The sequence below is a fragment of the Neolamprologus multifasciatus genome, chromosome 2 (assembly GCF_963576455.1).
Source record: "Neolamprologus multifasciatus chromosome 2, fNeoMul1.2, whole genome shotgun sequence".
NCBI classification, from domain to species: domain Eukaryota; kingdom Metazoa; phylum Chordata; class Actinopteri; order Cichliformes; family Cichlidae; genus Neolamprologus; species Neolamprologus multifasciatus.
The window spans coordinates 21906654-21925220 of record NC_140440.1 but is presented as its reverse complement, the minus strand read 5'-3'; the positions used below and the strand labels follow the sequence as shown (position 1 = coordinate 21925220).

Sequence of the window (18567 nt, the reverse complement as noted above, 5' to 3'; positions counted from 1 at the left end):
ATTCTTGCCCAAGGGCCCCCTTTCTAAAAAGAAAATATGTATGCAGTCGTATTACATGTGTCTGACTAACCCTGTAGCTTATTTTAAAACCTTGTACTGTAGTCAAACGAGTGAATGCTCCAAAGAGCCAGTTTCTAATTCAAAAAGTTAAGATTCACATTTAACAAGAAATCTATGGGCTCAAAATGTGGTCATAAATATTTTGTACTTGTAAATCGGTTTTGTACTTGTAAATCAGGATTTGTATGTGTAAAAAAAATTTGTGTGTGTGTAAAAAAGATTTGTATGTGTAAAAAAAATTTGTGTGTGCGTAAAAAAGATTTGTATGTGTAAAAAAAATTTGTGTGTGCGTAAAAAAGATTTGTATGTGTAAAAAAAAAATTTGTGCATGCGTAAAAAAGATTTGTGTGTGGACTTAGCCAAAAAAACCCTGCAAGTTACAAGTACGAATTTGACCCTATTTTTCTTCCTTTCATCTGATTGGTCAATGTCATGTCAATCACATGAACAGATGGGTTTGGCTGTCGGAGGGACGCTTTTTTTGAACTGCAGGTCCTTGAAGGGTAATACAGGTTGAAGCTGGAGGATCTCTAAATAAATATCCGATAGCAGTTAGGTCCCCTAACTTTCAGTAGCTGTTGAAAGGATAAAGTTGTGGTATATCAGTGGTTAGAAATACCATTATTACTTTAGGATTAGTTTAACACAAAGTCAGGGCTGACCCGGGACCATTGCTGTGAGTCACAGTGCGCAGCATAAAAGTCCTTTCACATCGGACACAGGATGTGCTGCTAATGCTAACTAAAAGCAAAGGATCCAGAATTTGTTGCTAGCTGCTGAGCTCTGTGGGTTTTTGCAGCAGCTCTACCTGTACTAGATGCACCTGCTCCTTGTCTTTTCTATCTCTGACTTTATGTCCTCTACAAGAGTTTCTGTTTTTTTTGCTAGTTCTTCAAGTGTTCAATAAAAACATCTATGCTAATTCATAACGAAGAAAGCTTTGTAATGAAGACTGTCATTTCCAAAACACTGCCCACCCCCACCCCGCGGTCCGCAGCGCTGTTGAAAAGGCTGTGGAAGTCCCTATATTAAACATGTAGACCTGTGACACAAAAATCACCAAACTCGGACGACCACAGACTGTTTTCCTTCGTGGTGATGAAGGAAAACGCTGGGTTGGCATGTAAAAGGGCATTTATTCCCTTCAAAGACCTGCAGCTCAAAAAAAGTGCCCCTCTGACAGCCAAACCCATCTGTTCTCTGATTGGATTGTTACATTTGTGATTGACATGACATTGACCAATCAGATGAAAGGAAGAAAAATAGGGTCAAAATTCGTACTTGTAACTTGCAGGTTTTTTTTGGCTTAGTCCATACACAAATCTTTTTTACGCACGCACAAATCTTTTTTACACATACAAATCTTTTTTACGCACACACAAATTTTTTTACACATACAAATCTTTGTTACGCACACACAAATTTTTTTTACACATACAAATCTTTTTTACACACACACAAATTTTTTTACACATACAAATCCTGATTTACAAGTACAAAACCGATTTACAAGTACAAAATATTTATGACCACATTTTGAGCCCATAGAAATCTCCTACTACCTTCAGTGAAGTGTATGAGTAGCTTTTTACTCTCACACCTCACTAAGCAGCTCCCAAATGAGTACATCATTACTGCTGCAAATACCTTAAGGGTGAAAGGTAAATTAGAGACATGGATTTACCTTACTTCTTGGTATGTTTTCAGTCTTGCAAATGCAACTGAATGTTTATTTGAAATAGCAGGAAATTCATATTTTCCTCTTGCACTGGAGAAGCTATCCAGTGAGGAGACTTAAGTACTTGAATTTATCTGAAATGCCTGATAAATTATACATTTTTATTAAATACAGCTCATCATTTCAATTAAATTTTGTGCACTCCACATACATGTCTCTTTTGGGATTTCAGTCATTCACAGTAAGAGCTGCTAAACCAGCTTGATAGGTCATTGGGCTGGACTTAAATATAAGCTGAAATATGATAAACTGCCTTTAAACTCGAGTCTTTGAGTGGGAGTAAAAGTTATTTTTCTCTCATATAGTCAGAGTTTCACTTTAGGCAGTTAATTAAACACGGGCCCTACTTTGTGACACATTCTCCTTGCCTTAGGTCGGCTACTGGAATGAAGATGAGAAGTACGTGACCACAGCCAGCCTGAGAGGGAGCAACGAGACTTACCCACTGCTGAACAGAACTTACATAGTCACCACTATCTTGGTAAGTATGAGTTAAAAACAAAAAAACTCAAACAAACAGAGGTTAAGGGCTTTTTTTAGGGGACGAGGGTGTTTAATTTGAGAGACTGAAACAGATAAAGTAATAGTAACATATTTTCTATCATGGTAGAGTTCCTTAAATTTCACTCCCCTGAAAGAATTCAGCAGGCGTCCGCGATTGTATCTTGCTCTCTTGTTTCTTTTCCGAGCTACATTTTCTAACTGCTCTCATTCTGACTGAAGCCTGCTCAGAATAACAATGAGTATCAGTATAACTTTATTGCTCCGTGTACATCTGAAGTGCAGAATCTTATGCCTGACATACAGTGTTGATGACTGTTAGAGTTGGTATAGTACACATTTATTGCACTTTTAAAAGCTCACAAAAGGTCAACATAATCTCTGTGGTAATGTCAACACACATAAAAAAACAGGCAGACTAGAAAGAACCAGCAGAAGTGTCTGCGCAGCATTAGAACTTCTCATGAAATAGTCAAAGTAACTGTTATATATGAGGCTGTGCATCATATGCATCCTTTAATTTTTTTTTTAATTTATTTATTTTTTACCATAAATGTCATCATTAGGTCATTCAACATGTCTTAGGTTGTATTTATTGGCAGTAACACAAATGGTCTGCAAGTGAGGTCGACCTAATCCATTCTTGTGACACGTATCGTTATATTTTGTAATCATAGCTGATAATATCTGACTATAGTACAGTAGAGGATATTAAAGTTAGTTAGTACAATATATCCCTGGAGGTACAGGATGTTCTCAGTAGCTTGTCTATGTCTATGAACTGGTTCCCTAATTTTTACTAGTGGTATATTTTTAAAGTGAAAATGTTTTTTTTTGCAGTGAAAAGTGGCTTTAATGGCTCTAATGTATGTGTGAAAGGTATATGCACACCGGCTGGAATTAGAAATTAATCAGCTTAATTTATATGTCATGTGAAAAAAAAAAGTTTTCACATGACTTTCTGCAGTCTTGTGAAAAAATACAACCTACATCAGCAAGTGTGAGCATCTCTATGACGGAAGACGTTTTGGCAGTTTGCTGCTTCTGAGGAGGGAAGACACCAGCAATATCTAGAAACAATCGTTGCTGCCTATCAATCTGTGGAGGTTTATAAGACCATTTGCACACAGTTTGAAGTCAATCATTCAACAGTGAAAAAAAATATTGACAAGTTGGCATTCAGGACAGATTACCAATCCTCCCAGGAGTAGACGTCGCAACAAACTCACCTCAATATCAGACAGTGCAACACAAAACTGAGAAACTGCAAAAATTTCCAGAGCCACATCTCAGACTCTGCAGGCCTCAGTTAGTATGTTAAATGTTGCAGTTTGTGACAGTACAACTAGAGGAAGGCTGAACAAGTATGGCTTGTTTTGAAGAGTTGACAGGAGAAAGACTCTTCTCTCTAAAAGGAACATGGCAGCATGTTTTAGATTGATAAAGATCCATTTGAACAAACCACAAGGTTTCTGCAATGATTTCCTTTGGACAGATGTGACCAAAGTGGAGATGTTTGACCATAATGCACAGCACTATGTTTGTTACAAACTGAACACAGCATATAGACACAAACACATCATACCTACAGTCAAGCAGTGTGGTGAAAGGAGTGATGATTTGTGCCTGTTTCACAGAGACAGGACCTAGGAGCCTTGCATGCTCTTTATAGCAAAGCATTCTAGAGTCAAATGTGAGGTCATCTCTCTGACAGTTAAAGCTTTGGCGAACTTGGGTCATTCAGCAGGACATTGTTCCCATGCACAGCAGCAAATGTACAACAGAAGAAGAATCAAGTAGTTCCAATGACCCAGTCAAAGTCCACACGTCAACCTGATTTAAATATTGTGGTGAGACCTAAGAGAGCTGTGCTTAAACAAATGCTCACAAGTCTTTATGAACTAAAGCAAATTCATAAGTAAGAGTGGGTGAAAATTCCTTCACAATGATGTGAGAGACTGATAAAGTCATAGAGAAAAATAGTAATTTAAAATGATGGTGGTGCTACCAGCTACTGAATCATGAGATGAGCCTCATTTTTCACAGGACTGTATAGAATCCCGTGAAAGCTTTCTTTTTTGCATACAATACAATACAATACAATTTTATTTTATATAGCACATTTAAAAACCCAAAGGCACACCAAAGTGCTTCACAGTAATATGGAGAGTCAACATAAGTTAATAAGAGGGTACAAATCGGGCACTAGCATAGACAGGATAGAGGCACTAACAGACCAGAAGAGTTAGATAAATACAAAATCCGCTAAGAAGACAAAAACAGCAGTAAAATTAATAATAAAATAATACATTTAATAAAATTTTGCAGCTGAAGCAAAGGCACGATCGCCTTTGGTCTTCAGTCTAAACTTAGGTTGGGCCAGGAGTAATTGACCTGATGATCTTAATGTGCAGATTGAGGAGGTCAGTGAGGTAGCTGGGCGCAATGTTATCCAGGATTGAGTAGCAAGATTTTAAACTCAATGCGATATTTGATTGGTAACCACTGTAGATCAACAAGAGCCGGAGTAATAGGGTCAAATTTTCTAGTTCCAGTAAGAAGGCAAGCCGCAGCATTGTGAACGAGTTGCAGCCTTCAAAGAGAGAAGGCTTGGACACCACAGTAGAGAGAATTACAATAATCTAACCTGGAGGTCACAAAAGCGTGGATAAGTTTTTCCAGGTGCCTGTGTGGTATATAATGCTTAGCTTTAGAAATCTGGCGCAGTTGAAAAAAAAACAGATTTAACTACTGATGATACTTGCTTATCAAGCTTAAAGGAGCTATCCAAATAGACACCCAGGTTACGCATAGAATCAGAGAGAGAGTTAGCTATGGGCCCCAGCAGGGCAACAAGCTGGTCTCGAGGAATATGGCTGTCAAACACCATAACTTCAGCTATTTTCTCATTTAAAATGAGAGAATTATCTGACAGCCAATCTTTAACCTCTCGCAGGCAATCGTACAGGGAGTTCAGTGATGCTGACAGATCATCAGTCAGTTGACAATAGATTTGAATGTCATCAGCGTAAAAGTGATAAGAAATATTGTATTTTTTTCAAATATGGAGCCCAAGGGTAGCATATACAAAGAGAATAATAAAGGGCCCAATACAGACCCCTGGGGCACACCACAACACAGAGGGGCAACAGAGGAAGAGTATCCTCCCATCACAACAGAGAAGGATCTATCTGTGAGGTAAGAATTAAACCAGTTAAGGGCAGAACCCTTGATGCCTACATGCTCTAGCCTCCTCAAGAGTATATTATGATCAACCATGTCAGAGGCTGAAGACAGATCCAATAAAACTAAAACGGCAGGGCGACCAGAGTCAGCAAATACAAGAAGATCATTATAGACTCTTAGCAGGGTCGTTTCAGTGCTATGGTGTGGCTTAAAGCCAGACTGGTATTTGTCAGTGATATTATTTGCAACTAAGTAAGCCTGTATTTGGAGAAAGACGGCTTTCTCCCAAATTTTTGATAAAAACTGAAGTTTTGAGATTGGCCTATAATTGGCAGGGTCTTTCTGATCAAAATTACTTTTTTTAAGAACAGGGTGCACTACCGCATGTTTAAAAGCAGTCGGGACACAGCCCACTAACGATGATAAATTCATTAAAAATAAGATGCAAGGCCCAAATTCCTCAAAACTTTCCTTGATAATTCGGGATGGAAGGATATCATGCACAGAATTTGAGTTTCTCAATTATTCAATTATTCCCTTAAGAGTGGGGAGTGATAACAGCTCAAAGTGAGAAAAGGTGGACATGCATCCTAAAACCGGAACAGGATTCAGCACAAGAGAGTGAGAGTGTGAAGCCTTCAGTAATAAAACTTTTCCACTAAAATGAATAAAAAATTGCTCACAGAGAGCCTGAGAGGCCGAGCTCGAAGAGTCCGGACAGGGATTTATCACTGAATTAAAAATTTTGAATAACATTCGGGGGTTGTGGCTATTAGTCTCAATAATATCTGATAGGAAAGCTGCTTTAGCTGCCTTTACGGAGTTCTGGTATAGAAAGACTGCATGACTGTGGGATTTTTGTGGGACACATGAATTCTGCTGTGTGCGCCTTCCTTCAGATGGCTTCAGTGCTCACAAGATTCTTAGTGGAGATGATGAAGGCAAGAAACAATGTAGAATAACAGAAAAAACATGAGTACACATCAACCTGTGCACTTTTTTTTAGAGGCATTGGCTGCATATATAGACATCATTGCCAGTGAGAGAAGAAAAACTCTTCCAGTCAGCCTCCAAGTTGTAATTAAGATAAAGAAATTTTCAGAAGCCAACTATCTCTGCCACTTAGCAGATATAATTATGTTTAAACAAACTGGTGCAAAATGGCTGCAGTAGTCAGTTCAGCTTAAATGAAGCCCAAAGTGAACCCTAATGCAATCCATTCAGCTGCGAGCAAAGGAGATTGATAGCTTACATGGTTTTTTTTTGTACCCAGTTTTCAAGCCTTTAGGCTATTTTTCAGAAAAACAGATTGCATAATCTCAGAGATTAGACATAGTTAACTAAACACATTCTTTGTTTGAAAGTAACTCTCCAACACTCCAGGAGAGAGAGGCCAGAGGGCAGCCACTTGGAGTTTGCCCAAAGGCACCTAAAGGACTCTCAAATATCGAGGAATAATTCTCTGTTCTGATGAAATAAAGATTGAATTCTGTGGCCTGATTGCAGTGCGTCATCGGCGACATCATGCTCTGGAGATGTTTTTTGGCAGTAAGAATAGGGAGTCTAGTCAGGGTCGAGGGAAAGATGAATGCAGCAACGTATCCTTGATTATAACAAGCTCCAGAATGTTCTGGTTCAGCCCCAGTTTTCCAACAGGACAACGACCCTATGCACACAGCCAAAGTAACAAAGGAGCATCAGGACCACTCTGTGAATGTCCTAGAGTGTCACAGCCAGAGCCCAGACTTGAGATCTGAAAATGGCTGTGCACAGACGCTCTCCATCCAACCTGACATAGCTTGAGAGAAGATTGAAATATTGAGCCAGGGCTGTAAATACATAAGTATTGACAGCTTCAATCTTTTCTTCTGTCAATACTTATGTATTGACAGCTCTAGTTGTAGTTGTTATATTTTAGTTTTAAATTTTTACTACATTTACAAGAATTTCAAGAAAACTTTGTCTTTATGGGGTAATATGTTTATAATTTGAGGTAAAAATGAATTGAATCCTTTGTGGAATGAGGCCGTAACATAACACAACGTGGAACATGCCAGGAATACATTCTGCATGCATGTAGCTTCTGCCACTTCAGCTGTCTGCAGTACAACTGGAAGACCAGAGATTCTGTTAGAATCATTTTCACTGAAAAGCCAATCAAGTTGTTCTTGTAGTATTACTATAATAAGATTACTGAGTTAAATATAAGAAAGTAGCCACTAATGTAGCTGCAAAGGCAAATCCTGACATGTAGTCTATTGACATCTACTTTCGAAAGTATGCCTAAAATCCTTATTTAAACCCAAGAGTTGGAGTCTCCGGAGTAAGCCCCCAAAATAACTCTCTCTGACATAATCTCCTATCAGTGTCCTTTTCTCCGGGAAGATAAATTAGTTTTCTGTCTTGGAAGCTAAGAGAAGAGATAAGGTGTGAGGAGCACAGGCGCAGGAGTTTTTACACCTTCTAACTTCTGTGCTCTCTGAGTTGTTGCCTACGGGTGGGTGTTGTTTTGCTGCTGTGTTGATATCACATAGTTCTTCACTGTAGTCCCTGCTGTCCAAGCCTGTGCCCACAGACTAGGCCTGGAGATGTGGAGAAATGAGGCACAACTGGTTTAATGGGGCATCAAAGCTTCCTTTGCTGATGACTGCGGCTTTGCACTGAAACCAGACAAAGAGTGAAATGTGTCTAATCTTAGCGTGCCTGATTTTTGTGTTATTGTCGCCTTGAGTGTGTATAACTCTTAAAATATATTGGGTAATTTCAGCACACAAGAGAAAATGATTGAATTTTTAAAACATATGAAAAATATGAACTCCTACATGTGTAGTCGCTTTTGTTCAGGTGCACAAGTGCTCTTGTGTGTATAAATGTGCAGCGAATGTGTCTGAGTATTGTATTTAATGTGGTTGAGTGACAGCAGATCTCAGTGGAGCTGTTCGAGGTCAATGTGATTCAGTCCTGGAGGACCTTTTGTATGCCTTGGCACATCTCCATGTGCACATTTGTACATGTGTGTGTGTATTTCTGTGTGTGTGTGTGTGTGTGTAGCGGGCATGCTCACAGTTGCGTGTGCCCTGTCTTTATCTATGACTGCGTGCGCCAGTGCGTACACTGTGAAAGCGCTGCACGCCGGCCCTTTCTCTTCACTGCCTCCCCAGGGTGCCATTTGTCTACCAGCCTCAAGTTATGTGCAACAATGATTACCTTCACCTGGATCATAAAGAGCGGGAGAACACAGATAGCTGTAACACATATAGGAAACCCTCTCCTCCCTACACCCCACCTCCTTATCCAGACTCTGGTGAACACGATGGAAGGATTTTCTAAGCTCAGCAGAAAACTCTCACTTAAAACAGGAACACATAACAACTTGTGGGAATTGAGGCCTTCTAAGTGCTGCTGGACAATTTATACTGAGGCGACTTTAATTCTGTATGAAATACATATTTCTGAAAGTGGAGCCCCAGGTGTCGTGTCAGCTGCAGTTTCTCAGGCAAGTCAATCAGTGTGAGATGTGCAGTAGTCGATGTAACAAGAAGAACAATGTGGCCCCGGAGCAGAGGTTATCCTGGTTTCAGAGAGCTGTCAGCTTCATTGTCTTCATGCACGCACTTACACAGGTGCTCGTTTGAATCATACCTCATGTCTCTTCGGCTCTAACAATGCTGCCCAATTCCTGTTTTCTTGCTGCATGCTATGTGCTTTTCAGTGCACGATCCAGTCGCAATCATCCTACTTAGAGGGTCTTTGTGGATGAATTACATACCTACCTTCAGGGAACAAAGCTAAAATAATGCCTTGTAGTTCCATTTAATTTTCTTTTCTTCTCAACCTTTAAACCTACCTTGGTTTAGAACAAGAGATAGCACTTCATTTTCAAAATGCACACTAATTTCGGGGAAATCATTTCAGAAGCTGTTGAGTGAGTTCCTGTAAATGATTTTTAAAACTTTAGGAAAATAAAAAGAAACAAATAAAAAAATCAGTTTTCACTCATGGCTGCCCCACATCCAACAGGAGTCTCCATACGTGATGCTGAAGAAGAACCACGAACAGCTTGTGGGGAATGATAAGTACGAGGGCTACATCGTGGAGCTGGCTGCAGAGATAGCAAAGCATGTGGGCTACCAGTACAAACTGAAGATCGTCTCAGATGGCAAGTATGGAGCCCGAGATCCCGAAACCAAGATGTGGAATGGCATGGTCGGAGAGCTGGTGTATGGGGTGAGTCGGTGGAGCTTCTTCTAAGATTTTCTTTTTGTTTTCCCCACAGTCAAAGCTGGAAAATTAACTTTTAAATGTCTTTTGTGAATGCTGATTATTGAAGGTCTTAACACATTGAAAACCTCACTGGCCCAAGCCTGTTAAGGATGATTACCTATTTTGCTTTCTTTTTATTAGTATTCTGCACTGCTTATTTAATTATAATTTTAATATGTTAGACTTTGGGCAAGGTTCACTTTGCAAGAAACAAATCCTTACAGTTTGCTGCTAGAATAATTTGTGATTATATGATTACTAAAGGTTCCTCTGAATTACAATTTTGACAGTCTAACCACTTTGTTCTTCAGAAGTCTGAAATTGTGCTGTGTTTTTAATTTGACCTGGATCGTTACCAACTAACTTTTGCTGTGTGTACCAACTGTGCTGTGATAAGGGGGAGGAAGATAAAGACACCATCTTAAAACTGAAAGAACTGGTCTTTCATTTGCTTTCTCGTTGTGCAATACACTTGGATAATGATCAAGAATACATTTATATCTAGACACGGTGTAGTGCACTTTGGGTGGTTGCGGCGATCCTCTCAGACCTTTGCTGCAAACAAGGAAACACAAGTATCATTCCACCTCAGAATTTCAATGAAATGCTACTTTATCCAGCAACGTTTACACCTGTCTTTGTGCTCTTTCCTCAGAAAGCAGACGTGGCTGTGGCTCCGCTCACTATCACCCTGGTCCGTGAAGAGGTGATTGACTTCTCCAAGCCCTTCATGTCTCTGGGTATCTCTATAATGATCAAGAAACCAACCAAATCCAAGCCTGGCGTGTTTTCCTTCCTGGACCCGCTGGCTTACGAGATCTGGATGTGCATTGTGTTTGCCTACATTGGCGTCAGCGTCGTCCTCTTCCTGGTCAGTCGATTCAGCCCGTATGAGTGGCACGCCGAAGACTACGAGGAGGGAGCCGAGCCGCAGACTCCCACCCAAGCGGCGGCTTCCAACGGGGTGCAGCAGGGCCAGACACCGACGCAGCAGAACACCACCCAGCAGAGTCCAGAACAAACCAATGAATTTGGCATCTTCAATTCCCTTTGGTTTTCACTTGGCGCCTTCATGCAGCAAGGCTGTGATATTTCACCACGGTAAGAAGCTAAGGCCACAAATTTTGAAGCTTTATACTCCTCTGAGTCTCTGCTTTTATTTGTTGGTACACAAAGAGACATTCAGTACCACCTACGTGTAGTACATATCTATCTGCCACACCAACGCCTCAGCATGCTGACCTGCTTTCTTTTTCAGCTCACTTGAGTTTTGTTTATTGAGATTTTGTTGTGTTTTTCTTAGCCGCTTGTCGTACAAAGAAGTGATAAAACTTTGATGAAGGGCAGAAGAGCCAGTTTATGATGTGGTCATGTTGCAGACTGTTGTGGTCTCATTCAGTTTCCAGATAATTCCCATAGTGCGAAAAACATGGCACAAATCTAGGACAGTCAAAACTGGTAGTCAGTAGAAAGCTTTAGTATTTTATAAAATTAAAAATTCAAATCCAATTGTCAGTCTGCCGGCCTGCCATTCTGCATCTCACAAGTGATTAGCCAGTCGGTTGTGTGAATATCAGAGCCTTAAGAAGCTGCTATGAAGGATCCTGGTGTAAGTATTGAGTGGTATATGTTGGCTTCCCTCAAGTGCTCTCATGAGCTGTGGTATGAAACCGTTCTCAAAAGGTCACCAATTAAAAATCTCATTAAGTGTCTGAAATTAGAGACACTGAGGTCGACTTTCTGAGCTCTCCAGAGGAGCTAACAGGAGGAGATGAGAAGATAACGTCAGTGTTATCACTGTAAGCTCTGAACTAGCAGAGACAGGTTAGGTCACTCGAAGACAGAGCTTCTTGTCTCTTTAAACATTAAGCTGCATATACATTATGTAGCAGCTACCGTGAAGTTGGAGATCCCAGCGCTCTGTCTTGAAAGGGTAATCGTAAGCATCGTTGCGTTCCATCTCGACTTCCTTCTTGTGGCAAATGAAAGGGTGTATTTTCACTGTGGCCTCACCCTGCACAAATAACAGAAGGGAAAAAAACAAAACAACTTTGCAACCCACGGGCCTGCATGCGGCACATAGGTGCTCAGCAGTACATAATGTAGGTAGTGAATTCCTCCTCCCACAGGCCTTCATCTGACATTTACTGTTTTCTGCCTGCAGACTGTGCTGTGCTTCATGCGAGATGAAGCCTATTGTCCAAATGCTCTTCTCTTACAGGCAGAAAATGCATTTGGAATAACTATTGATTTTCTTGTATGCCACACAAAGAGAGAGGGCCAGGGAATGTCACGGTGCTTCCTTAAAATTGTCCCTTCCTTCTGTATGCACAGCCATCTTTGCGCAGTGTGTGTGGAATGGTGTGTACTTTGCAATTTAAAAAACAAAATTAAGAGTATTTGCATTTCTTTTGCTCGAGGAGCGAGGGGGACGACCTCTGCCGATGCAAGACCGTTCATTGACTTCGGCTAAAAGGACAAAACAGGCCATTCCTCTCTACTTTCTTATGTTCTCTGTAAAATAGGTTTGAGGTGGAACCGAATTTTATTAGTGTTATTAGTGAGGTTGGGCTTTAAGGGCGCTTGTCCTCTAAGGACTTCAGTCAAATACCTCTCTTTGTCTTGGAGTGTCCTTTCAAGGTGAGTCTGAGTGTTCATTTTTGGTTCTTGGTAAAAGATTTTTTTGGGGGGGGACGTCAGGGGAATTCACAGACTTTTTTTTTTCTAAAAAGAAAAAAACTGTACATGTCACAGCGTGTGCAGCAGGACATGCTGTAGCGATCGGCACGGCCTGCTTGGAGTCTTGAAAAACCAACACAGTGAATGTTTCACCCCGCTGAATACTGGCCTGAAGGAAACATCTTCCCCTTGAAAATTTGGGTGACCTAGTTGCTCTAGTTAGCACAGCGCATATTCACACACACTGGTGCATGCTGATGTGTCTCCTAAAGCATTATGAGTTCTTCTGCTAGAGTTAAAGGACATACTGTTGCAGCTACGGTTTGTCAGATGAAAGCAACAGTGCTTGTAACATCACAAATTCACAAGAACAGAGTATTACACAGCGTACGCAGTTTTACTTTTATCAAAAAAAAATCTTTCTTGAGAAGGTTTTGTTCTTGTATGTAAGGTAGTGTTTGACCATCTTCTTTAATTGTTTTTCTTTTCTCTCCTAGCTGCTGCCTGTCTTTCTTTTTCCACTTTATTGATAGACTGAATATGTCCTGTCGGTGTGAAAAGGGAAGCTAGTGCGGCTGTGCCTAAAACCTCCATACTTCTCTCTCTGGATTGCAAAAAGAAGGCGTATTACAGGGACGTCCTCAGTAAAAACTCTCTTAACAGTTTATATTCTAAGGCACTACCTTCAGGTCTTTTTCAATATGGCGTTATGTTCATTTTGTATGTTATGGTCCCATTTAGAGAGAAAGAGACAATAAAATAGAGTGTGCTTTAAAGCGAGGATACCTTGTCAGGAACAAGTCACTTTTTTAACATTTTGTATATTCAAAACTTTGCTAAAGTACAAAATAACACTTCTCACTCAGAATTGTGTACTGTATTTTTTGGAGCAATGTTATTGATGTCTTAGCAAATACTGCTTATGAAATCCTAGATAGTCACTTGTTGGTTATTATGTAAGCACATGAGCTATCCTTGCTGATTGGCTGATCTTAGGTTAGTTTTTTTTAAAGCATCAACTAATATTGATTTGTCTGATGTTGTAGCTCTAACTAGTTAATTAAGAACTTGTTAATTTGGTAGCAGCTGATATACAAAGTGACTATGTGGATATATATGACTGTGTGAAATAATATTTGACATAAAGCAGATTAGGGTCCTTATTGACATATTACGTCACACAGTTGCTGCAGCTGTGTTGGTTGTACATCCATGATATAAGTGTGCTGTTTAACCACGTTCCAAAGGTGATCTGTTGAACGGATATGATTTGTATGACTATGGAGGCCTTGTGAGCACAAGGAACACATTGTAATGTTAGCAATGATTTGAGCTTTTCGACACGGTGCGTTATCCTGCTGCAAGCAGCCATCAGAAGATGGGCTGTGGTCATAAAGCGATGGGCATCGTCCCCAACAATACTCAGTTTGGCTGTAGCCTCAGTTTCCTGTTCGTAGCTGACAGGAGGGGTACCTAGATCCTCTCCTGCATGGCTTGGTTGTAACAAGTTTAATAACAAAGTTGCTGTTCCCATTCTATCAGCTCAAAGCAGTCTGGATATTCTCTTCTAACCTCTGACATCAACAAGGTATTTTCACCCAGAGAACTGCCGCTCAATGGATATTTTCTCTTTTTTTAGACCATGCTCTGTAAACCCTAGATGTGGTTATGAGAAAATTAGGGTCTAAATGTAGGGTTGAAGATAGATAGATAGATAGATAGATAGATAGATAGATAGATAGATAGATAGATAGATAGATAGATAGATAGATAGATAGATAGATAGATAGATAGATAGATAGATAGATAGATAGATAGATAGATAGATAATTAATACATTTCAGAATAAAACTACGTAAAAGACATTATGTTTCTGAATTTGCTGACATTTCCCAGTCAGTGCCTGTAAACCTCTCATCGCTGTGCCTTTATTACTAATAGGTGAGAACAGATTGTTCTAGAGGTGCATTCAGCTCTGTGGTAGGCAGCCTGAAGCACTTCTCTCTTCATACTTCTCCATTTAATCAGAGACAAAAGGCCAAGGAACAACACTGATGATCCACTCTGTCCTGGATTAATCAGTAGGCGTGTTTAATTTTCTCGTCAGCCTGTGTGTGTGTGTGTGTGTGTGTGTGTGTGTGTGTGTGTGTGTGTGTGTGTGTGTGTGTGTGTGTGTGTAGCCTGGTTCTATTAAAAGCAAACACTTAATGCCATTTTCTTTGTCAGCGCTCTAATAGTAGGCTATCGGATTGGAACAGTCTACGGTGTACCTGTGCATCAAGGTGTACATGCAGCTCTGTTTCTCTGTGCACATGCATAGACTCACTTGTATTCATTTATGCTTCAAACTGATGCGATGCATTAATGCGTACAGTACGTGATTGTGTGTGTATTGGCCAAACTGCTCCCCCTGCTATTTATTCTGTGCAAGGCCATGTTTACTGTGCTCTTTCTAAATGTCAGCACTGTCAGTCAGGCCCTCCCATAAGCCCCAGTCTGTGCTGTTGGGCCCTTCTTGTGTTTATCTCTGCAGACAGGTGGATTCCAAGGCTACGTCCACACGTATTTTTGAAAACTGAGATTTTCCGTTTTTGTTTTAAAAAATAATCCCGTCCACACGTAAAGGCAGAAATGAAGGAAAACGCTGCTAGGAACATGCCAAAGCAACAGGTGGCGATATATTCCTAATCGTGTAGAAATGTTGGCCAATCAGAAGCCTCGGTGGGAAAAGTAAACAAAGCTGGGGCATAGAAGCAGAACCGAGTCGTATGTGTGGAGGGACAGTAACTGTGTGTGTATATGTAAGCATTTAAACACTGCAGAGAGTACAATTAACAGTAACAGTATTGTAGAAATTCATTTCACCGAAACAATAACGTGGCGCACAGTGTGACGTCAAAAAATGCGCACACCTTTGACGCTGCGTTTTCTCCATTTTTCTCGTCCACACGTAAATGCAAAAACTGAGTTTTCAAAAATATCCACCCTGGCCGGAGTTTTTAAAAATCTCCGTTTTCAGTGACCAAAAACACCGTTTACGTGTGGACAAAAGGTGCAAACGCATAGAAAAATCTGCGTTCTCAAAAATACCTGGGTACGTGTGGATGTAACCCAAGAGTGACCCTCACCCTCACCCCCACCACACACAAACACACACACAAACATAAACACCCAAAATATTCTCCATTCATCTGTTCACCCGTTAACTTCCCTCGTTCTTTACTTCTTTTCAGTCCTAGCATTCGCTAATCAACTCTGTTCTCCATTCTTCAGAGGTGAAAAACCCTCACCTCTCTCATCCTAAACGTCGCACATCCATAAAATGTGAATAAAAACACGGGCTTTGGTTAACCCTGTAGTTGTCTGCCTTCTGCGAACAGAATCAAACTAGCTAATTGCATCAACATTGAGCTGTAGTATTGTTGCAAGGCTTGGCCCTCACTCTTCATATGAACCCTGCCAAAGTAATGGAGGCTTAAGTTAACACATCACAGGCAGAAAGTCAAAATCTCAACGCATGATCCAAATAATCCATGGAAGGCACGGAAATAATGAGCACTACACTTGTGTTACAGTGAAGAGCTAGTTTTTTCCTTGTACTACATTTTAAGCGCAGCAGGGAAGATGCAATGAGGGAAATATTGAGTGGATTTGAGTAAAAGAGCGTAGTGTTCTTCAGGTGAATGTGTTTGGAAATGTTTAAGTCAGCATCTGTCATCCGTGTCTCCTCATAGGTGCGCGTTTGTCTGAAATGCATGGTCCCGTGGAGTTCACTCTGGTCCTCAGGTGTCTGCGTTCCCTCCGTTATATGACTGTAGACTGAAATAAATCAGCCCTGTCACTCACACCCTTCCTGCCAGCAGCAATGTCTCAGGCTGGCGGTCAGAATCATTCAACAATGGATTGTATACGAGGCGTATAATGTAACCCCAGCAGGGTCAGTGTTTATTTTTTTTTGCTACAGCACTAAAAAGGAGAGGTTAAACATTCAGTTTTCTCAGGGAATTTTTGATTTCTCTGTTCTGCATTTCTCCAGGATTACGTGAAGCAAAAACAACAGTAAAATTTTCAGATCTAGTACTATGTGTAACACAAGCATAGTGTTTATTATTTCCCTGCTTTCCGTGGATTATCGGGATCATCTGTTGAGATGTTGGCTTTCTGCCGTCAATGTGTCAACTTAAGCCTCCATTACTTATTTATTTGTTGACTTATGTAAGCACAGACAACTTTTATCAGAGTCTCATTGAAACCCGACCCAGATCACAAACAATAATTGAAAATATGTTAAATCAAAGTTTTAGTGTCAACCTGAATTCTACCTTTGAGTCTTGATCATTTTTGCAGTTTAATACTGACACATTGTTGAATTTATGACTTCTAATCAACTGAACTTCTGTGGTATTTATATAAAATCCACCGCATTTTAATATAATTTCCCGGGTCCGCTATAAATCCATGACTTTTCAACCTCATTGTCACCTGATAAACTATAGACAGATCATCATTGATCAATTATATTATTGTGTTCTTTTAATGTCATTACTATTACATCGTCAGGTTTTAACATTGTTGGAACATTGACTCAACATTTATTTAGCATTGGGTCACATTTTCCCAGAACATTTAGGATGTGATCACTTTATTTGTTTAGATATAGATACCCTATTGGTTTGTCTTCATTCCATTTTGAGAAGAGCTTTCAAAATGGCTCACGCTTCAAACTGAATATTGTACGTGTTCCTTTCCTCTTCCTTTCAACCCAAACACAGACTCACCCGCAGCACACTGCACTTGAAATTAAAGGTTTCCTACATAATGCAGGCACACCCATTATTTCTGACATGAAAGCTATTGTTCGGCTGCTAACCAATCCCTCAGTGACGAACCAGGTGAACTCTTGTGATCAAGGGAATTATTGATCTTGCACAGGGATCAAGCGGGATGTCACACTGTGTTTATTGTTGTTATTAATGTCGCGAGCACTGAGAAAATACACTGTGTTACACGCCACCGAGTTACATAATTGTGGAATAAGTTAGCTGCTATAAAGCAGTTTTTTGGAGAGAGTGGGACGGGGGGGTTCAGGAAGGGATGATTTATTCATAAAGATACGGCTCAGTTTAGTTCACGGCACAACTTATATTTTATGTATTCGGAGATCGCATGAAGGCAACTTTTTGATCTTACATGCATGCACACTCGCCAACAGAAACCACCGAGGCACACGCACGCACGAGCCCATATACACTCCCCACTGGCGTATCACACTTTGTACCACAGACAAAGGCACCATCGCCTCTGAGGCGTTTTACTCTGTCACATCAGTCACACATACATTTCCACATGCAGAGAGGGCTTTTTTTTTTCTTTTTGCTGTAATCAAGCTGTGACAGTATACGGATATATTTCTTGCAACCATGAATAATACACTGAGCTCAAGGCCACATGGGAAATCTACCTGGGCCAGCGTAAACACTGCCAGTTATTTGACTGGAAAGATGCGATGCTGTGAGGCTTATGAGAGGGCCTGCGAGTTGAAAAGAGCCCACTCTACTATATGTGTGGATGCCCTTATATATGTAGTGAGAGGAAAAAGAGTGAGAGGAGGAGGAGTGAGATGACTAAAATCTCTCTCAGCTCAGCTGTACTGTTTGGAGTGCAGAGTGTGTCACCATGGCAACCGTAAAGAGATTTTTTTTTTTTAAATCATAGCAGTTTCCCTTCAAGTCTCTCTGATGTGCAGAACTTCACTCAAATGCACACATACAGCATCTCCTTTTCTTTTTTCTTTCTTGTATTAATGCTCAGAACGCCTGAACGCACTGTCAGTCCGCTTACACGCGTGTTGATGGCATTGATTTGCGGGAAACAGTTGTGATGTATTTGCCTGTTTTTCTAGCTGGAGTGACTAAGAGGCTTTGCGTATGTGTGTGGGCGCGGAGCTGAGCGCTCTCACAGATTGCCAGAACTGTCTTTTCTCAGGTTACTTGAGGCTAAGACAGCAATCCGCAGCATCATTCAGCAAACAAGTGTGCGGACACAGATATAACGATTAGAGTTGCATCTCAATTATATCGATTCCCCTGCACCGGCAGCGTGCGGTGGCTGTTTTGTTTTGCGTTCACGCACGACCGCTC

The 18567-nt window shown here is 40.6% G+C and overlaps 1 protein-coding gene and 1 long non-coding RNA gene across 2 annotated transcripts in view; both read left to right on the top strand.

Moving 5' to 3' along the window:
- The window catches only part of gria1a (glutamate receptor, ionotropic, AMPA 1a), an 83606-nt gene that overhangs the window by 39163 nt on the left and 25876 nt on the right, over positions 1–18567 (top strand). The window contains 3 exon segments of the mRNA XM_085136240.1: positions 2172–2279; positions 9506–9712; positions 10404–10849. Of these exon segments, the coding sequence (XP_084992366.1) occupies positions 2172–2279; positions 9506–9712; positions 10404–10849 (761 nt within the window).
- On the top strand, positions 10856–15445 carry LOC146524318 (uncharacterized). Its single transcript, XR_014869942.1, has 2 exons — positions 10856–14559; positions 14608–15445. It is a non-coding gene; the product is annotated as an uncharacterized LOC146524318 (long non-coding RNA).